This window comes from Halichoeres trimaculatus, unplaced genomic scaffold (genome assembly GCF_033239565.1).
Source record: "Halichoeres trimaculatus isolate MK-OKI-2021-1 unplaced genomic scaffold, fHalTri1.1 fHalTri1_scaffold_19, whole genome shotgun sequence".
Classification (NCBI taxonomy): Eukaryota; Metazoa; Chordata; class Actinopteri; order Labriformes; family Labridae; genus Halichoeres; species Halichoeres trimaculatus.
In genome coordinates this window covers 23,867,162-23,888,337 of record NW_027437197.1, presented here as the reverse complement: position 1 = coordinate 23,888,337, position 21,176 = coordinate 23,867,162, and the positions used below count along the sequence as shown (strand labels likewise).

General features: G+C 39.8%; 1 protein-coding gene across 2 annotated transcripts in view; it reads left to right on the top strand.

The window, feature by feature from the left end:
* The first annotated feature begins 2,142 nt into the window (after positions 1-2,142).
* Positions 2,143-21,176, top strand: part of slc12a8 (solute carrier family 12 member 8) — a 33,464-nt gene continuing 14,430 nt past the window's right edge. The window contains exons 1-4 of one of the 2 annotated variants that reach the window (XM_074695076.1): positions 2,143-2,543; positions 4,983-5,129; positions 5,841-6,032; positions 6,165-6,396. In XM_074695076.1, coding sequence (XP_074551177.1) covers positions 2,400-2,543; positions 4,983-5,129; positions 5,841-6,032; positions 6,165-6,396 — 715 coding nt within the window. In that variant the 5' untranslated portion in view covers positions 2,143-2,399. The remainder of the gene's footprint in view (positions 2,544-4,982; positions 5,130-5,840; positions 6,033-6,164; positions 6,397-21,176) is intronic. The other variant, XM_074695077.1, reaches the window with a different exon arrangement.

Below are 21,176 nucleotides of genomic sequence, written 5' to 3'. Positions count from 1 at the left end.
AGTCTCTGTCCTTTGGTGTCGTCACGTGTACGGTGTGACCTTTTAACACACAGTGCCACTGTTTGGCTTCAAAAGCCTTATTATAGCTCAAACCGTCTCCGTTCCCACAGGTTTTAGGAACAGATTCCATGAATAAAAAGATAAGAACACTGAGTGGTAGGGTGCATTTCTCAGAATTAATCATTGGTCAACTTTTCCCATTGCAGGCCTTGCCAAAACTAACACAGGATCATGTAGAGAGGCGGTAACACACCCTGAAAGGTAACCAGTGACAACAATATTACCTGCTGGCTGCTGACTGTGTCTTTAATCTATGATTAACTGCAGGAGAGGCTGGAAGTCCTCTACATATTGACTTATAGAGACATTATGAAGCTTTATTTGAGCTGACCGTTTCCTCTTTCATGATGGGATCATACAGGACTCTGTTAAAGGTAGGTGTCACTATGACTTCTAAATACTAGTAAAAACTGTCGCTTGAACCATGTTTGGACATTTTCCAAACAACATATTGTTGCTACTTAAAGTAGAAAATAAAGCCCACCAACGTGCACCTTTTTCAACATGCAGACACTTCTTTTATGACGCACTCAGACTTTTATTCCTGGGAAGAAGGGGCCTATGCAGAGAGGAAGGCTCCTTTGAAGTCTGATTGGCCAGCCCATATCATAAACTACAGCAGCCATGTTTGCTTTGTCAGATGACCTTAACATAACAGTTTTAACTATTTGGGCCAATTTTACTTATTGATTTTAATTGAATTTAAAGGGACAATGCGTATATAACATTTCTACAAATATGCCAGAGTTAGCAAAATAAAATGTATAGGGAGTCAGTTATTTGAAAACAAATCACACCCTGATGTTAAACATTACTAGGACCTGAAAAAAAATCCCTGAGGGTAAGTCACCATAGATATGAAAAACATGCAAGACAAACACTACATTCTAGTACAAAGCAATGCAAGTTAGACTCAGAGCACATCAAGTTACGATTAACAAAGGACACTGGACAGATCTATACCAAAGTATATTAATAAAGTGGAGCATGCATAAACACGTTGAGTTGAGCAGCACTAGATGGTCATAGTACAGTCATGCAGTACACATCAGGGGCGGTGTTATGGGTGAGCCCAAAGGTCCCAGGCCCACCCTAAACTTTTCTTTTAGCATTTATATTTTTAAATCAGTTTAAAGAGAGCATGGTGAAATTTTGTAACTTTATGTTTGTTTTGTTGACGCTACATGCTCTGTCTTTGTGAAATGAGCCAAAGTTATGAAACTTATACTTCCATGAGGGGGGATCAGAATATTATTTTGGGAAGACTGTAGATTTGTATTATTTTTTAATGTTTTTTTTTTTTTTTTTTTTTTTGTTTTTTTAACTGTGGTTACTGTCCTTTCTCATACAGTTTATAATGCAAAAATTCAAAATAATGGTAAAAACAGCAACCAAGTCAGCTTTGAAACCACACATAGTTACAGTAGTATATTGTCAGTCATTTTTATTAGTTAAGTTAATGATCTACAAACTTATTGAACTCAGGTCCCAGCTGAAATTTGTCTAACCCACCCAAAACTGAAATCCTGGCTCCGTCCCTGATATGCACGCAATTAGAATGGTTAAAATTAAAAATAAAAATTAAAAAAAGAAAAGAAAAGAAAAAACAAGCAGCATAGCGCATGAGCACTGTATTGCTACTGATGTTCTGTCAATTACAATGTTGCAAATTTTCTTTAAAAATTATTTTCAAATTGTGTGTATTTTTTTATTATTATTATTTTATTGCATGTGCCTTCTGAGATTGAAACGTTTTTCAATATTTTCACTAAGTAACAGTGTGATAGGTCTGGTTTAATATCAGCAGGCTAACTGAAGTGTTCATTCTTGTTTTTATTTGCTTGTTATTTTGGTCCAACTACTTCCTGCCAAAGTCTTGGTGCTTGGTATGATTATTTAATGGGTCATTTGGAAATTTTGGAAACGTTACTGATGCACAGTGGCACTTTGAAGTCCATCTTACACATTAGGTTTGGTTGAAATGTGTTGTCTACGCATCCTAACACCCAACCAATAATCTTCCGAGCGGATTTATTGTGTTTACAAGCCAGTATAAGATCTACCTAGTTTGCACTCGGCTTCTGATTGGCATCTCCTCAGCACACCTAGGCACATCCGGGTGTTCTCGGGCTGCACCTGTTGCTTTTTGACCGGGATAGGCGGGACTAGTGTCGGCTGTTAACCAAACTCAGACAACTCCTCCGACTGAGCAAACTGATGCAGCCTGAGCTGAGCTCGCACATCAAACGCTGAACTCTTTCATGTTTCACATCCAACCTGTAGTCAGCAGAGAGCAAATAAGGCCACCCGTGGAAACGTAACACGACTGTGTCCTCCTGATGGTTGGAGTGGAAACCGCGCCGAGAGGCTGGACCGTGCACACCTGTGAGCAGACAGGTGATGGAACCAGACTCTTGGACGGAGGAGCCATGGATACGGAGACCAGCTCTCATATCCACGATCTGTTTCATGAGGATGCACAGGTAGGAGGCTTTTCCCTGACGGATCTGATTCACAGAGAAAAAAAAAACTACAGCTGTAAGGAAGGTTTACTGGGTGTGTGTTGAGGTATTCAGCCTAAGAGGTTCAAGAAAAAGTCCTTAATCTTGTTGTTTTTGAGACTCTTTCTTTACTTTTGAGTGTGTCCTGTCAGAAGGATGTGATGTATCAGTAATAAATTATTTAAAAGAGTAGAATTCACTCAACTGTTTCCAAACTTCTATTTTTTATTATTATTATTATTATTTAAATTTCAACCAGACCCGAGCTTTGTCTGGTGGACAACTTTTAATTCACCTTGCCACTTGGGATAAGTAAGCCCTTATAGGAATACTAAAACATTGTACAGGAAGTGTGATTGTGCTTTGAATTCTGTATGAGTTGTTTGTTATTAGTGTTGTGCTTAACCCTCTGTGGTACCTTGTTGCTTCTAGGCAACAAACCCATTTTTGGCCTTTTACGCTCAAACAATCCATCCCAGTTGTCATTAAATACTTTTAAAAAAGAGAAAAGACTTTGAGGAACCAATAGCAGTGTTTGAATTTGTCATGTGACCCTCTGGAGGTCATACTGTTTTGCAGACTTTATTGCGAAGATCACCTCAGCCAATTTCCCTCCTCAAAACTGTCCAATATATTTTTTTGTCTTTCTCTGTCTAGAAAAAAATATGTTCATATCAATACACAATTACAGCTCAATCTCTAACAGTTCAATGTATTTTATTTGCTGATTAATTTAAGGAAACATGTAAAAATGCAAATGCTGCCCTGAGTTGGGGGGGGGGTTACCAAATTAGGTACTTTTATACCAAGATCTGTCAAAAGTACCAGGTACCGATTCACGAAAAATCAAAAAGTACCATGTTTAGATACCTAAATGCATCATTATGACTGTGAGGGAGTGGAAGAGTAGGTAGTAGGTGATTTTCCATGCTGGACATGAACACAGCATTGCAAGGTTATATATTAAAGAATAGATATGTCAAATTGAAAAACAAAAAAATATATATAGTTAAACAAGTTGATATTTTTTACCATATAAGCACAAAAAAGTAAAGAAAATTGGTTCCATAGAGTACTAGTACCGATTGCCAGGTACCTGGTACACTGTACCATTACATAAATTTGATGTTAGTTTTAGTCAAGTTCAGACTCACACTGTAGGCTCTGGTCTACTCGAGTGAACTTTGTGAGCCTTCTTTACAGAGCACAGGCTCATATCCTCCACACAATATTCCCACAATGAAAAGTCTGACTCCTGAAAGCCACAGAAGTGAAGTCTTTCATTAAAGCAGTCCATGTAAAGTTAGACAAAATACGTTTAGACTCTTTGACACATTCATACCAATGAGGCGTTCCTCAAACATATAGTATTGCCTTCAGGCAACGTTCAGACATGAAATCTTATAAAAAGAGTTTTTTTCTAAGTTTTTACACTTTTTATGGCATGAATTGTAAAGTGTTGAGGCCATCAAGTATTATCCATGTGTTTTTGAAAAAATGGTGTTGAAATATAAATAAATAACAGAGAAAGACCGATATGGATTTTTCAGGGCCAATACCGATACTAATTATTTGTAGTCAAGGTGGTTGATAACCAGTATTTGAAACCAATATTAATTTGCAGGCAAAGTGAAAATATTGGTGTCAAAATTTTGAACAATACAAACTCCAACACTTAGCTTCATTCAAATACCTTTAAGCATGAGTTTATTAAACAGCTCCCAGGCTCAGCAGCATGTTTTATAAAGTTAAATGAAAACTTTAAAAAAAAATTAGGCAAAGTTTTCTACAGTAAATAAAGTTTTCCAAAGTTTCAATGTCACTGCAATAACTGTAATAACTGCACTGCTGATTGGCTCTTTCCTGAGCCATGGCTCTGCTTGTAACCAATCAGATGGTACTGTGGGTGGGACAGTGCTGGGGACTGAGCGGCTGCATCAGAGGTGCAACAACAGTTTTAAATTTGTTTCTTATCTCCCGTTAGATTAAAAAAAAAAAAGGCTGATGCTGATATGCCTCAAAATCCCAATCATCGGCCCTGATAATCGGCCCGGCTGACAATCGGACTATCCCTGATATTTTTTTTCTTTCTAAGTGGCATCATTATGCGTACCATAGAGGGTTAAATATGTTGTTTTTTCTCACTAAAATGGGTGTTATGTTGTGATTTCACCAAAAGATGATGTGGGCAGTGTCCCTAAATGTGGCTACTAGGTCAAAGTTTTCAAAAAAGAAGTATCATGGGTCTGAGAGGCAGAAATGTTGTGTATGCAAATGTGGACCCTGGGTCTCAAGAGGTTAAAGTATCAAATGCAAAGAGGTTACTTTTTATACCCAAAAGCACCATCAGCTTCTGTGCACAGGCAATAATTTCCAGCTGCTTTGGCTGATTCTACATCCAGTAACTTTGTGGTTGGTCAGGGCTTCCAGCAATCCAGCCAGCCGTGGTGGAGGATCAATCTGTTCGTGTGGGAGCCGGTGCTCTTTGGGACCTGGGATGGAGTTTTCACCACCTGCATGATCAACATCTTCGGCGTGGTTCTGTTCCTACGGACTGGCTATCTAGTGGTGAGTAAATGAAAAATTTCGGAGAGTCTGATCTTTTTACACTTTTAAAAATTATCTGTGTATTCTGAAAATCAGTGTGAAAAATGAGGGGATGGGGATTCTGGGAAAAATGAACAAAAGTTGAATAAACGTCTGATTTATCTGATGTGAAGTGATGGAGAGGTATTATTTGCATGGTCTGTTCCATGTGAGTACATAAACACCTGTTCATGGTGTATCACACGACTGCTAAAGTCCTGCGTCATTTGTTTGTTTTGACTCTCACACCAGAATATCTCGTCTCATGTCTGGTTGTGTCTGTGTTCTTTGCGCGCCTCTGTTGTTATCGGCTGTCAGCTTTTGCTTTTCTTTTACTTTTGGCAGCTACGATCATTAATTATGTGTCACTCTGTCAGTTGATCTCAAACACTTCAATATGACGCGTGTCAAAACATGACGAAGCTACAAAGACACAATCATCTTGATTGCCATGTTTGCGTAGGTTTAGTTTGACATAGTTTGCCTTGTTGGAGACAGGATTTCCTATCAGTGTCTTATGATTCAAGGTGCAAAAGTAAAGAGTGTGTGTTTACTCTGGCTTGATGTGCCTTTTGCATAATTTCAGAATCCTTATTGTTTACAAAACTATGGAGGAAAACTTTGCAGACATGCAAACAGAAACAGTGTTAGTTTTACTCTGAAGCCATGTTTAAACTGTGACTCATCTTCCAGGGGAACACGGGTGTACCGCTGGGGATGTTTCTGGTCTCCCTGGTCGTGCTGGTTGCGTTAGTGACGGTGATGTCAGGGATCGGAGTGGGTGAGCACTGTGGTGTTGGGAGTGGAGGAATCTACTCTATGATCTCCACAGTCCTGGGTGGCAGGATTGGGGGCACAGTGGGCCTCCTGTATGTCTTTGGACAGGTGGGTGTCAATATGGGTGACTATTATCAAAAGATAATATTTGAGCTTATAACACACCTTAACTACACTGTAAAGATTTCTTTCACCTTCTTTTGAACTGCCTTTTTTGTCACTACCTCTACTTTCTCACAGTGTGTAGCTGGAGCCATGTACATCACAGGTTTCTCAGAGTCGGTGGCGCAGCTCCTGCATCTGCAGAGCCAGTGGGCCGTGCAGGCCATGTCCATCGCCGTGCTGCTGGCGCTGCTTGGAATCAACCTGGCTGGTGTCAAATGGATTGTCCGACTGCAACTGCTGCTACTAGCTGTGCTTGCCGTCTCCACACTGGACTTTGTCATTGGCACCTTTGCCCACCTGGACCCAGGTAGGACTGGAGCACACGAACGGTGTGGAGGCACTTCTTGACCTTAAAAATGTACTTAAAGTCAAACAGACCTTAATTAGACACAGGTGTGACTAATTAGTGATAGGCTTGTTCTTGTTCTTGTCTCGTTAGTGTTTTGAGTTCTACCTGTATGTTTCCTCATAAAAAGAGGGTAATGGTGTCAGGTCCAGTAGAACACAGTAGTTCCTATATATATGCAGGGTTGGAAGTAACATATTACAAATACTCATGACTATTTTCTTCAAGTGTGTAATATTACTCATACTTAAAGGGGACATATCATGCTTGTTTCTCCTTTTCACTATGCCAGACTAGGATGCCTGTAAAGCATTTCTGCCCTCAGTACAAGTCATTTAGTTCCTTCATTGCTCCACAATAGCGTTCTCAATATCCTCATTTTTGCCAAAACTTCACTGTAAGGCATTGATAGCACTAATAAAATGGCAGAGTGTAGGATACGTCCTTTGTTTTGGACCCAGAGTCAGACCTGGACGGTTCTGCAGCTCAGGAGGAAGAAAATCCACCTGGACACAGATCATCTCAGGACGCTTCAGTGTGGTGAGTCAAACCGGTACTGTAACATGTATAGTTTATACGTGGAAATATAGGCAGACTTCACCAATAAACTATTTCTATAACAGGGCTCCATCCTGCTCCTTCACTTTTCTCTGTCTGTTTTATCCATCATGCTGAAAGTGTAGTCTAAAGATCGCCCCTACCGTCAGTTCCTCACAATGTTATTACCGCAGCATTATTGTGGTCCAGGTTCACAGTGCATGTCAGAACAAGCATGCAAATATCCCAGTCTCACAAGTATTACAAACTAAACTAAAACTACAGTGTTTTAACTGCTAATTCACCATGTAAAGCCGAGCTGCTCAGCAGAGCAGAGCCCCTGCATCCAGCACTCAGTCAAGTTAGCCAGAGCTAGTAGGGAGCTATATTCATACTCGGCTCTTGGTGGGTGTATCCCTCAGTGGCGGTTGTGTGACTAACTGACATCACAGAGGAGGAGCTGCTTTATCAGATTACTGCAATAAAAACAAAGGATCCTCGTGTCGTCACGACGGTTGAAATCTCGCAGCCAAATGACAATGACCTATTTTCAGAGGCATCATCTCTCGTTCTAGGATATCAGAAAAAATACAATTTCTCATTTTTTGAAAATTCAAGGGGTGAAAGGTCTTGTTTTCAAATTTATTATATTATATGTAAGTATTAAATCAGGGATCAGCATGATATGTCCCCTTTAAGTACAGTGTACACCATGTTATCCACTTCATTACTTTAAAAATCACCACTGAGTACGCCCACCTTTTCAATCATTATTCAAACGTTCCATCTGCATATTGGAGCCAATGAGGCTGTCTAAACACAACCACCCCAATAGCCACGGTTACATGAGGAGTTCTTCGTCTTTCCGAATGGAATCTTTCTGAATGACTTTTCTGAAAACATTAGTATACATGGAAAGGAGTATTCCAATGTCTGGTCTACACGCGCTGCTATAATCAAACAGAATAGTCAACGGGGCACGCGCAGAAAAACGTAAACATCACCAGCAGTCCAGTGCTGAATGCTTGTGCCATTTTTAAAATTGAGGAACGTCTTTAGTTGTGTCTTACGTCATATCTGAGCATGTGCTACAAGAACGCACCCCGACAACTTTCCATTTGATTGGATACATGATACCTCGATCGGTTTGGGGAAAGGAATATTCCACCCCTGTGAAACCGATTAAATGTCCATTCAGATTGGCACTTCTCTTTCAGAATGAGGTGTATACAAAGGTTAAATTCTTTCAGTTTGAGCAAATACACCGAATGCTAGCGGAATATTTGGGTCCATGTATTTGTGGCTAGTGACATAAGGAAGAGAAAACTCCACCACTGCAAGCACAGGTGTCTGGAGGTAATATACCAACGCAACAGAGTTGATACTCGACAAATGCACATGATCGTACCTGGAGGAATTTTTCATGTACTGGGGGAGAAAAGGAGTCAGCCTCTAGATGTGCTGTTTACACTTGTGACTTAATACAGCAACATATCTGCAGAGCTTTGGTGCGTTCCATCTGTACTCGGAAGTCTGAATTTTTGAGTGTTGACATAAATCAGCGGTATACATACCATTATTCAATGTTTATGTACAGAAATACTGCTGTGATGGCAAGTTTTTCTGACTTGGCAACTGAAACGCTTTTAACTCAGAGATGACGTCATTCCCACTTCCCAGTTCTGATGTAAATGGAGCGCAGCATCAAACCAAACTGACCACTCAATTATACAATGCTAATCAACCAAAATGAGCTCGAACTGTTTCTCTGGTTGTTCTGTTCTCTCTGGTTGAATGAGTTTTTAAAATGTGCTTTCCTTTGGTGCCAATGGCAGGGATGTGATGAAGTAATGTTTGAACATGATGTGTGATAGTTTACTTATCTCTGCAGAGGAAGCATCCATTAAACACTGAGCAGGACCATGACATCACTCTGACAGCAACATCTCCTCAAATGAACTGGACTGAGTCGGTATTATGACTACAATAAAACTATGCTAACGTTGGACGGTCCGTGAGGTAGAAGAGAAAGAAACTCTGGGTTTTTGTTTTTTTTTAACCTTTATTTTACCAAGAATAGTCTCATTGAGATGTGAGATCTCTTTTACAAGGGAGTGCTGGCCAAGACAGCAGCACCAGAAAGTTTCACTCAGAGAAAAAAGACAGAGACAATGGACAGTTATTAATCACCAATACATCGAGTTCATAAATTAGTCACGTTCAGCAGGAAAACAAGTACACAGGCTCATCAGATGATCCTTGAGCCTGGTTTTAAAATGGTCCAAGCTAACATAATGGTCCAGTTTCAGATGGCCTTGTAGCTCAGACAAGATGAAGGAGCAAAACCACTTAAAGCTCTTTGACCAAAGTCAGAGCAAGTCCGAGGAACCATGAACAGAATCTGACCATTTGACCGAAGGTTACAGCCACCAACGACCTGAGGGGTTGGTAAAAAACATAGATAAGACAACAGATCATTCAGTCAGGCCTTATAAAGAAATGCTCCATTCTTCTGTTATGTAGGGAAGACAGACCGACTTTGTCAAACAAGACACGGCGATGTGTGCGAAGTCTTAAAAGTCCCAGAGACAAAGCGCAATGCAGCATGGGAGATTGAGTCCAAGAGGTGAAAGAGGTGTTTACTTCTAAAAATGTATTAATTAACTTTTTGTAAAACCACCCCTGGATTATATGGGTGGTGCTTTTCCATCACCTGTAAAAATAAAAAGTCAGTCCCTTCAAGATGTATTTTATATAAATGATATGACTTTTGGTGTAATATTAAAAAATCAAATATGGTGATTTTACTGTGATATAGTTTTAATGTCTGTGAAAGTTTCTGTTCGTAAAAACTGGACCCTGCTAATCTTTCCTTTTTTGTTTCCCTAAATGGATGTAAAATGTAGCTTAAAGCATTGAAAATAATGAAAGGACCAAAAACAAACAAACTCCTCTCTGTAATTTGATAACCATTTCATCAATTTAAGTTTTAGCATTATTATTTTCCTTAAATTTAATTCATCTGTTTGTGTATTGTTCCTGTATCTTCAGTGGCTCTAACACTATCTGGCTGTCTTGTTGCATATTCATGAAATGACAAGATGGTTTTTCTCTACGTTTATAATAAAGGCAAAATTATAATTCTGCTTTAGTTAGGCTTTCCTGAAACTGAAAACCAGATTAACACACGGCAAAACAGACCCATCAGAACAGTCATACTTCGTACTGAAGTCAAAATCAGTAGGCAGTATGCAGTAACTACTACACACTGCATTCGCATGAAGTATGTCGTCAGCAAATTTGAAAACAACCAGTGTCTAAATCTCTTAAGGTCACCGAAGCAGAGTCTTGTCTTTCTGTGATTGTAAAATTCAGTCCTGCTTCAAAAGTGCACATGAAAAGTTTTGGAGTCATTGAACAGGACTGTTTCTACTTGTATGTAACATGATGTAGCCACAAGGTGTCACTATAACATCACATGTATTTAATGTGAGGATCATGCAGCAAAGACAAAGTATGCAGTGCCACATAGGACCCATAGCAATGCCACAACTCTTACCATACTTATATTTTCTTGTCTTTGTCTCAAATGTTAACCTTTTTATCATGATAACAGCTGTTTTTTTTCTCCACAAACCCTTTTGAAATGTTTCTTTTCTTCTCTCCTGATTTAAGCAAAGCTAAAGACTGGTGGTAAATGCAAAGGGAATGTGTGTTTTATCCTTTTTTTTATGATGAAGAAGTGTTGCTCTTTCTAGCGGAGTAGATTGTATTCTTTGCTCGCCTTCAGGAAGTCCTTCCCCACATTTCCTGTTCTCACTGATTATCAACTTCCTGTCCGGGGGGAAGAGAGGAGTCTATTCAAACAGGGCTTTGAAGGCACATAAGTATTTCAGCTCATTTTTCCAGAAGATTAGAAGAATCATTGTACTTGTGGCGTACATAAAAATATGCTCATGTTCATGCTGAACTCAGTGAACTTGTTGGCAGTATCACGTTCTGAAGATGAAGCTTTATATCTGGTTGAATCCAAGTCCAGCAGAAACAAAAACAACCTCTAATCTTAGACCTTTTTATAGTACAGTAGTCAGACCAGTTTGCACTCCTGAAGGATTATGGGAGAAGCAGTCATAATATCTCCAGGTTTTTCCAATTAAAATCTGCTGTGTGAGATGTGGTGACCTCATGGTTGGCAGGGAACCAGCAGGTCCTCCAACTGGCTGAAACAGCCCAGATTTGCCTGCACAGACTGAACGCTGTCATACATCCTGCAGGAGAAGTAGCCACCACCAAAGTCACGTGATCACGGATAGATTACACATCACTTGGCAAAGATTAGTTTCTGTTCTGATTTCAGACAGCATGTTGCATCATTTCCATAGCTGAGGTGTAAATATGATATAATAACACCTACAGTGAGTGGAGCTGTGGTTGAATTTAAAGGATCTCTACTTTAAGACTCTAGTTAGGAGCTCAATGATTGGTTGATTCAACTCTGATTTAGAATTCTGATGGTTTTGGAAGTAATAATTGATTTCTAATGGCTTGACTGGCTCTTATTTGTTTCAACTTCTAAATCAATATTTTGTGTTATGACCTGTTCTGTGTGTCAATATGTTCATATCAGTAAGTTCTACTGCTGACATTTTTTTTTTTTTTTTGCAGTTTCTTGAAGAAAATATATGGGTCGAAAATTACCCATAACACCATAGATGTTATGATAGTTAATAATTTCAAAGTGAAAAAATTAATTAAGCAAATTCAAGTCAGAGATGTTTTCTATACTCCTTAGTAATATTCAGGGAACACAACATCCTTTCGTTCATTTATATGATTCTCTTGAGGTTAATTTTTCTCTTTTTTTAATTGAAATCGGGAGGTATACTTATAAAAAAAAAAGGGCCCAGAGACCCACAACAAAAATATTAAACCCAACATTTTCATGGATAAGGAAGCCTGACAAGGTAACCAAGAGATGACAAAAAAATTGGATGATAATTTTTTGTTTTTAGTGTATTTTAAAGCTGATTTAAGACACGGGTCGAAACCGACCCGTTAACACCGGGGATGGTAACAGAAAACTAACACAGGAGGAAGGTTAACTCAGAAGTCAATTAGTAAAATAAAAGAGCTGTGTCAGCTACTTTCAAGCAAGATGACAGAGTGAACATTAGAGATCGACTGATACAATTTTTCAGGGCCCATACTGATACCAATTATTAGTAGTCAAGGAGGCCAATAAGCGATATTTGGAGCCAATATCCATTTGCTGTAAATAATAATACAAATAATAATACAAACTCCCAAACTTACAGTTTTTCTCAGTTGCTTTGGCACATTCCTTGAACCATCCTTGCAATTTGCAAAACAGTCAGTGCAATTCTCAAAACACTTTGTACAAACAGCAAAACACAATGGATTACCTGCAAAAGCCAGTCTCTGTCTCAAAACCCTTAGTTCATTTCTCAAAAGTAAATCTCTGTGTCTGTGAACATGTCAGAATGCATCAGAATGATGAGTCCTGGTGTCAGTGTGTATAGATAGGGCAGTCAAAGTGCTGAGTCATGTTGTCAGTATAACAGTTTACTTTGGAAGGGTGATCTGATGTAACCTATGCCTAAAGTTTTGATGACAGTTATTGTAAATTTTAAGTTACATCTTAGAGATTGATTGTGTGGGAGATTGATTACAAGAGACTGGACAAAATTCACATTTTCTCTTTCACTGTTTGTGCTGTGATTTGTTGACTGACCCCATCATTTATACTGAAAGGAGAAGAAGGAGCTGCATAGCACGAAAAAAGTAGAAATGTGAACATAATTCTCATCCACATCACAACAAATATCTTCTCTGTCCACAAAAAGTCTATTTCAGAAAACTGGTTGATCATTGGTTGATCTGATGCTTCACACATTTCCATTTGTTAGAGAAAGTCAAGACTGACCAGAGAGAAATGTACCAATCCAAACAGATTTAGAAAAAGTCTAATGGGATTGTGTGGAAAGATGTTTGACATGTTATGAGAACATGTTCAACCTTTTTTCATGTAAAGACATATGTGATGAACTAATGACTAAATGTTGTGGGGATGAGACTATTCAACAGAGACCCATGATAATCCATTTTGATCAACAGAACATAATCAGTTGATAATTTTGGAAACTGCAGAGAACATAATCATTTGCATGGATGTCCCAAAGCATTTGCAACTTGTTCAAAGAAATGAAAAAAAATGCTTTTTTGATTAGCACAAGTGACACAATTATGAAGATTGAAGAAGTAGTTTTGAAAATTTCAAGTCTGATCTGAGAAATGAACCAAAGCAACTGAGAAAAACTGTAACTTTGTTTAAATAATTTAAAGCAATTGTTTATGAAACAGCTCCTCGGCTCTGCAGCATGTCTTATAAAGTTAAATTAAAACTTAAAAAAAATGGGACTGGGATGTTAATCACAGCTTCAGGAGAGGGGTTTTCCTAAACTTGGCTTCCAAACAATTCTATTTTTTCTGGCGCGGCCATATTGGAAGCCAGGCAGGCTTTGAGACTCCAAACTAACAGCTATAGGGCACCCAACAGTCACGCGAGCTGATATCTTAAGACGCGGTCACACTGGCCAACCGCGCGTGCCTTAGCACGCTTCAGCCCTAAAGCACATTTGGAATGGCCAGTGTGACTGCAACCATGCCGTGCTCAACCATGATTTGCTTCCGTGCTTTGGCACGCTTCGGAGAGGTGGGCTTCGGCACGGTTTACTTCATGCACGAGCACAAGCACGCGGACAGCGCGTGTGATCCATGACATATGATCGCAGTGAGCACATCTCTGGACAATCATTTTAAACAAAGTGGGGTGTTGGATGGCTATGTCGGGCGAAAACGACTAAATCTAAGTCCAGAAGTCTCTAAAGTACTCTCCAGCTGGGGAACAGCTCTGCAGGGGGGGCAACCGTGCCTGAGCACGGCACGGTTTGGATGGCCAGTGTGACCGCGCCCTTATAAACTGGTGCGTTAGAAAAAATTCAACCCTCCCTGTACAGTGATAAAGATAAAGGAATTGGATTCGGGCTGTAAATAGGTTGATTTTTGCTGTAAAAAGGGCTTTTTTGGTTTGGTGTAGATGTGACTTCTGGTACTTCCAGGTAGGGATGGGTACCTTTCACATTTGAAATGATACGGTACCAATACCATATCATTTCTTGGCAATCGGTACCAGTACTCAACGGTATCAATTTTCGGTACTTTTTTGTGTTTTTGTGGTAAAAAATACAATTTTTTAATGATAAAGTATAAAAGTTTTTGAATTTAATATATTTATTCTTCAATATGTAACCTTGCAATGCTGTGTTCATGTCTAGCATTGAAAGTCACCTACCCTTCCACTTCCTCACGGTCACAAGGATGCATTTAGGTACCTAAACATGGTACCTTTTGGTTTTACGTGAATTGGTACCTGGTACTTTTGACAGAATTCAGTTGGTACCTGTAAAAGTACCTAATTCAGTACCCATCCCTACTTCCAGGCTTGAGCTGGAGAATCAGAGCTTAATTAAAGTGGGTGAAGACTTGTTGGCAGCACTTTCCAAACTGGAGTGTGGAGTCTCAGTCCTAGAGAAACCTCCTGCAGCTGTGAGCTCAGCTCCTGCTCCTTCAGTTCCTTGCACAAATGGCACAACCATCCAGCAGAAGACCAGCACTGCATTGACAAAGGTAGAGATGGAAGAGGAAGATGATGACGATGACCTGTTTGGAAGCAACGATTTCAAACCTCAAGCGGACAATAGAGAAACAGACGATTTTAGCACTTCCACATTGTCTCATATTTTTAGACTGGAGGTTGCCACCTGGTGTGAGCACTGTGCATGCACAGCTTATTTGAGCCATGGCTCTGTAACCAATCAGATTGCTCTGTGGGTGGGACAACGCTGGAGATAGAATAGTGACTGTAGACAAATCTGCCAAGTTTAATATTATTTACATTGATATGCAAAACAAAATCTGTATCTTGTATTTTCTTTTGGGGTTTTGTTGCTCATATTTTCTTGGTTTCCGTACTTTTATCACATTATCAGAGTCCAGACATGTTTAAGCAGTCATCTCCCCACTTGTGGAAAAACGCTCTGACCTGGTTTTCTCAGAACTCGGCCTCAAGGATCTGTTAAGATGATTGACCATGACAAGTCTTTCCTGTAGCTCTGTGACAGGTGTTGTTAGATTTGGAAAAGCAGCATGTGTGCAGTATATTAGACTCCCCTGACATGTGCTTTGTGCTTTATGGCCCCCAATAGAAGGAAAAACACTTCCCAGTGGATGCTGAGGGTGAAAGATTATTTTGCTTTTGTCAGCTGAGTCGTATTTCCTCTGCAGACAAACAATCCAAAGTGAAAACCTTCTAATTGTGGCGCACAGATTATACAACCTGACACGCAGCCTATTCCCAACAGAGCAGGAAGTCATAATGTGTTTGCTGGGTCTGGGGTTTAGGGTGTTAACCAGACTCACCCACATTTTTGGTAAATGACAAAGAGAGAAAGCCGGAAACAGAGATCTTAGGCCTGCTGCTCCTCCAGAGACCGCCTCGCACTCTCTCCCTGTGATCCAAGCTGTAATATATAGTTCCCAGTCTTCCCAGTGGGACATGCCCTGCCTCTTTAACATCACACCCCGCTCTGTTCCCATTGCACAGCAGTTTTGACCTGTTGATGTGAGAGAGTCAGACTTAAGTCAGACGAAGGGAGTGTGTGTGTGATTCGACGTTTTCTGAGTTAAGTATAAAACTCAAGTGTATGGACAAGTGTTTCTCAGCCAAACTAAATCTTGGAATACTTAAACTTACACCCCCAATTCCAAAGAAAATGGTTTGCTTTATAAAATGCTTCTTAAAAAAAGCTTGTTTTTTGTAAATAATTTTAACCTTGCATCTAACTGAAATAGTCTTTTGTCAACACATCATATATTAGAAAGGAACATTTTGCAACCAGAGTTGTATGACAAAAAGATGCTCAATTGAAAAAGTTCAGGTGTATTCAACAAAACACTGCAAAACAGGGTTGTTCCTTATCTTATAGGTCAGTTTGCAAAACGTTAGTCAGAGGACTGGAGATGGAGAGAGACTCACATTCCTCTTAAAGAATGGTTGAGGGAGTAGTTCAACAGTTTCAGAGCTGTGTTTCTTACAAAGTTTTGTCAAGGATTGATGTATTCATCATGGACAGTTTATGAGTTAATCAGAGATTCAGAGACAGAAGGTATTAGAAATCTCACCAGTACTGGATGCTTGGGTTTTTCTGACCCTTAGGTGGCACAACATTAAAAATAGACATAATTTTGTTTTGGTGATCACCTCACCGGCTCAAAATCGCTTCCAAAAGACTTCTCTGTGAACACTAATACTGCATCCACAAGGCAGCAGAAGACTTTACCGTGCTGAAAGAGACAAGCATTGATCCAGGAACGCTGATGGTTTTTGATAAAAGAGGCAAAGAAGAAAACTATCCTGAGGTCAAAGTTTGGTTTGTTCAGTCTAAAGTAGCCCAGAAGTGCCCTTAGAATTTAAGAAGTTATTCTTAAGAAGTTGTGCTTACACACCTGAAATTGTATCTTTTAGCACGTTAGCATCACATTGTTATCAGCATCAGGATAGTGAACTGACTTTTCAAGAAACAGTTGTTTCTGACAGGCAGATAAACAGCCTGTGCAGGGGTCTGTGGCAGCTGTTTGTCTCCAGCTGTTGAGTATAAATTCACAAAATGATCAACTTCTTCAGTTTGGTGCAAGCTGCTGGATTCTTCTTTCATTGTTATTTCAGTTTATGTAGATAAATAAAAGCCTGTAATTATAAATTTTTTCTAGTGCATATCAAACTTTAACTTGTTAATTAACAACATTTTTTGTGAATGTACGTATCTTTGTCCTAGGAATTAGGAGCATTTTTATTTACACATTCTCTCTTGGTATTTATTTCTTGATGTCACCTTAAAGCAGTGCTTCTCAAATAGTGGGGCGGGCCCCCCTGGGGGGGGCGTGGTGTGATGCTGAGGGGGGCGTGTGTGACCCTAGGGAACATGCTTTTTTTCCGCGGTACTACAATAATTAATTTTTTGAATTTGTTAAGATTTATTGATTTTTTTAAATTTTATTTTCAGCAGCAAATGGTGCAATAAGTCTGTCAAAAATGTTACAGCTTATACAAGGATATTATTATTTTTTGAATTTCGGGCAAATTGATGCACTTAAAATCTTTTCTTTTACAGACTAATAAACAATGTTAATAAGGTTATTCTTTTAAGCTGAACTATATTTCTTTCTTTTCGTTTTCTTTATGTTAACAAGGATACGATGTTATGCAGAGGTGTGCCTATAACTATTTTATAGACAAATGCTATTATTTATAGTTGTGGCGGAGAGTGGGTGGTGGGGTGGGGGCGCGAATTGTTTTCTTCTTGCCAGGGGGGGGGCGTAACAGAAAATAAATGAGAAGCACTGCCTTAAAGTGATACTTCGGGATGGAACAAGTTGGGTCCTATCACAAGGTTTAGGGCAGAAATTACCCCTACAGCCCAGGGCCCTCGCACCAAACACCCCCTCCCTGCTCCTCTGCCGGTTTCCTCTGCACTCAGATGGGGCCAATTTTTACCAAAAACACAAATAAACGGACTCCCACCGAAAAAATCTGATATTGGTCTGCATTCACACTTTATTTAGAGAATTTTCAGAGCGTTACTTTCACACAAAAACGCCGCTAAATAAGGCTCTTGTTCTCATCGTGTCTCTTCGTCCTGGCAGACTACCTGCGTTTGTTTATATCTGGCACGCCGCGTGCGTGGACTAATACACTAAGCAGCTAGCGCCTCGTAGCCACCTGTGGCTCTGCAGCGGAGGTAGTGCCGTTTGAGGACTTAATGAAAACTAGAGCCTTATTTAGTGGTGTTTTTGTGTGACAGTAACGTGCTGAAAATTCTCTAAATAAAGCGTGAATGCAGACCCATATCAGATTTTTTCGGTGGGAGTCTGTTTATTTGTGTTTTTGGTCAAGTAAAGTATGGCCCCGTCTGAGTGCAGAGGAAACCAGCAGAGGAGCACGGAGGGGGTGTTTTTGGTGCGTGCGCCCTGGGCTTCTGCTGCACAAAAACACTGCTGTAGGGGGAATTTCTGCCCTAAACCTTGTGATAGGACCCAACTTGTTCCATCCCGGAGTATCACTTTAATCTTCTGAAATAAATTGAAAATTTCTGGCACATCAAACACACAGACAAACAGAAAAACAAACAAAAAAAACTTAAAGTCTGAGTCACTATAATAGGATAACTTTTTGCTTTCAGAGTCCTTAAAACTGATCTTCTCTGTTCCTGAACATTTATGCAACGTTGTTAAAAATGTTTTTCCAATTTGTTGCTTGCTTCAGCTTACTATTAAGTTATCTTTTTTTATGAAGCAACACAAGTAAATACATAGCCTGGCAAAAAAAAAAAGTTGCCACTAAAAGAAAAGGTCACGCACTCTAATATTTTGTTGGACAGCCTTTAACTTTGATTAGAGCATGCATCCTCTATAGTATTATTTCAATAAGCTCCTGCAGTGTCACAAGATTTATTCCCATCCAGTGTTGCATTAATTTTTCACCAAGATCTTGCATTGATGATGGTAGAGTCTGACTGCTGTCAATTAGCTATCAGTGAGGCTAACCACAAAAAAGGCTTCAGTTTGCCAGGGAGCATAAAGATTGGACTGTGGAGCAATGGAAGAAGGTCATGTGGTCTGATGAGTCCAGATTGACCCTGTTCCAGAGTGATGGGCCATCAGGGTAAGAAGAGAGGCAGATGAAGTGATCACCCATCATGCCTTGTGCCTACTGTCCAAGCCTTTGGGGGCAGGGCTATGATCTGGGGTTTGCTGCAGCTGGTCAGGTCTAGGTTCAGCAACAGTCTGTGCTCAAAGAATGAGGTCAGCTGACTACCTGAAGATACTGAATGACCAGGTTATTCCATCAATGGACTTTTTCTTCCCTGATGGCACATTGGCCATATTCCAAGATGATAATGCCAGGATTGTGAATGAGTGGTTCAGGGGTCATGAGACATCATTTTCACACATAGATTGGCCACCACAGAGTCCAGACCTTAATCCATTGAGAATCTTTGGGGTGTGCTGGAGAAGACTTCACTGGCTATGAAACCAGTGAAAAAGTTAAATTGTAAAGACACATCTGTTGCAGTTTCACTCCACAGTTCTTCTGTTTAAAAACTCTTCGTATGTTGAATTTGAGCTCATAGAAACAGTTTTTCTTTTCAAACATGTGAACGCCCTGAACTGGTCCTCATGAGAGTGGATGTTGGAGTGTTATGGTGTAATATGGGTGGGGAGCCCAGGGAGAAGACACGGACACTGACTGCCCTGGTTTTGTTGGAGCCCAGTTGTTTGGACAGAGGGCGGTCGCAGCAGGTCCCTCAGTGGACAAGAGTTCAGGCTTCTGGTTCAGTTTGATTCTGGTTTTAAAAGACTTTCTAATTCATACCATAGAAATATCATGTGCATTTAAAGCACGCAGAGATCCAGCCCTTATGGTTTTGGCTTCTCACTCAAAACAAAAGAAGAAAGTTCTCTGCATTCTTTCTCTTTTTTTCCCTTCACTCTCTGTCTCCCCCTCCTGCGCGCTCTCACTCTTTCTTTTAAACTTGGAAGCTGCTGAGCTTCTGAAAAGGGTGGTGACTTCCTTTTGGATAAACATGTCATTAATCTGAAAGAACACATTCTTTCCCATCGCAAGATAACCGAGGGGGAAATGTCCGGTGCTGTAACATGGGCGGGTCCTCCAGACCATGTGGTTTAAATGGACCCGCCAATGCAGGACGGACTCTCTCCAGCCTGACCCAGACTGAACCGACCCGTCCTGACTCTGACTATTTTTCCTGTCAGTTATTTAGATAGTAGATGACGTTATCAGAGGTCTTCTGGTTTTTATATTGCTGACAGTGTACAAAGCAATCTGCATCTTTTGTTTGAGTTGGAGGAAAAATCACACTTTTTAGGCCATGAGCAATACGGTGTCATCGCTTAACGAAAAGTGATATAATGTTGTGTTTTGTCAAATCTTAACTGTAAACAGCGTTAAGTTTCGACATCTCTAATTAGGTACCTAGCTTTAAAAAACTGCTGGTGCAGATAAGATGCTTTCATTGGTCAAACATTTGAGAAAGAATCTGAAACCTCACCAAACAAACTCAAGCTCAATCACACTGAGGCTGCAAGCAGCAATGGAGCAACTAGCCTGCTGGCTAACTCCAGAGGTTTGTATACACTCATTTAGGCATTACTTTCAATAGATGTGTTTTTATCCATAGCGATATCAGTACAAAAGAATTTAAAGACCTTTCAGAAAAAGGTCCATTCTCACTAAAAGGAAAAGATGCCATTCTCTAAAGCAAGGCATAGCATCTGCACTGCAAAAGAAAGAGAAAAGAAAGAAAAAAAGAATCTGTTTGACTTATTTCTTAAGAAAAAATAGTCTTAAAAGACTCAATTTGAGCTTCATCATCCTGAAAGGTCCAGATGAATTTTTATTTCAAGACATTTTCAAAGACAAAAATGACACCTGAACTGTTTATAAAAGTTTGCTATGGGAAAACAAAAAATTACATATCAACTTTTGGAAAACAAGATTTATGTCTTGGTGTGAGAAACCAAACAGATATCTCTATTCTTTATGAGCAATTCAGAAATCTTTTTAGTCTTTTAATATCTGTGATTTTTCTTGATTTGTGAGGTCAACATGGCCTGAATCAGACATTTTTTAACCAGGGATGGGGCACTACTGATACCGGGTATTAGTATCGACCTGATACCAGCCTCATTTCAAGGTATCAGTAACTACTGCGGGCTGCCAATACTCAAGGCAAAAAAATCATATTTTGAGTAAATCCTCCTCACCAGTAGTTGACGCTACATTGCAGCGGTCTGACATGTTTCAGGGCCTGTTCAGACTGTGGCTGGGTCTCAATTCAAGGGCTGTAGCCTTATGAGGACCCAGCCTTCGTAGCCTGCGTAGACTGCAGATTGAATTAAGATGGTCTGGTCTACAAAACATTTCCTGTTTGTCACCCCTGACATCACACAGCGCTGCTCTCACCTGTCGGGCTTACATTACTTTCAAACACATGTAAACCAAAATCTCACATTTCGAACAGGATGATTTTTACTTTTTTTTTTTT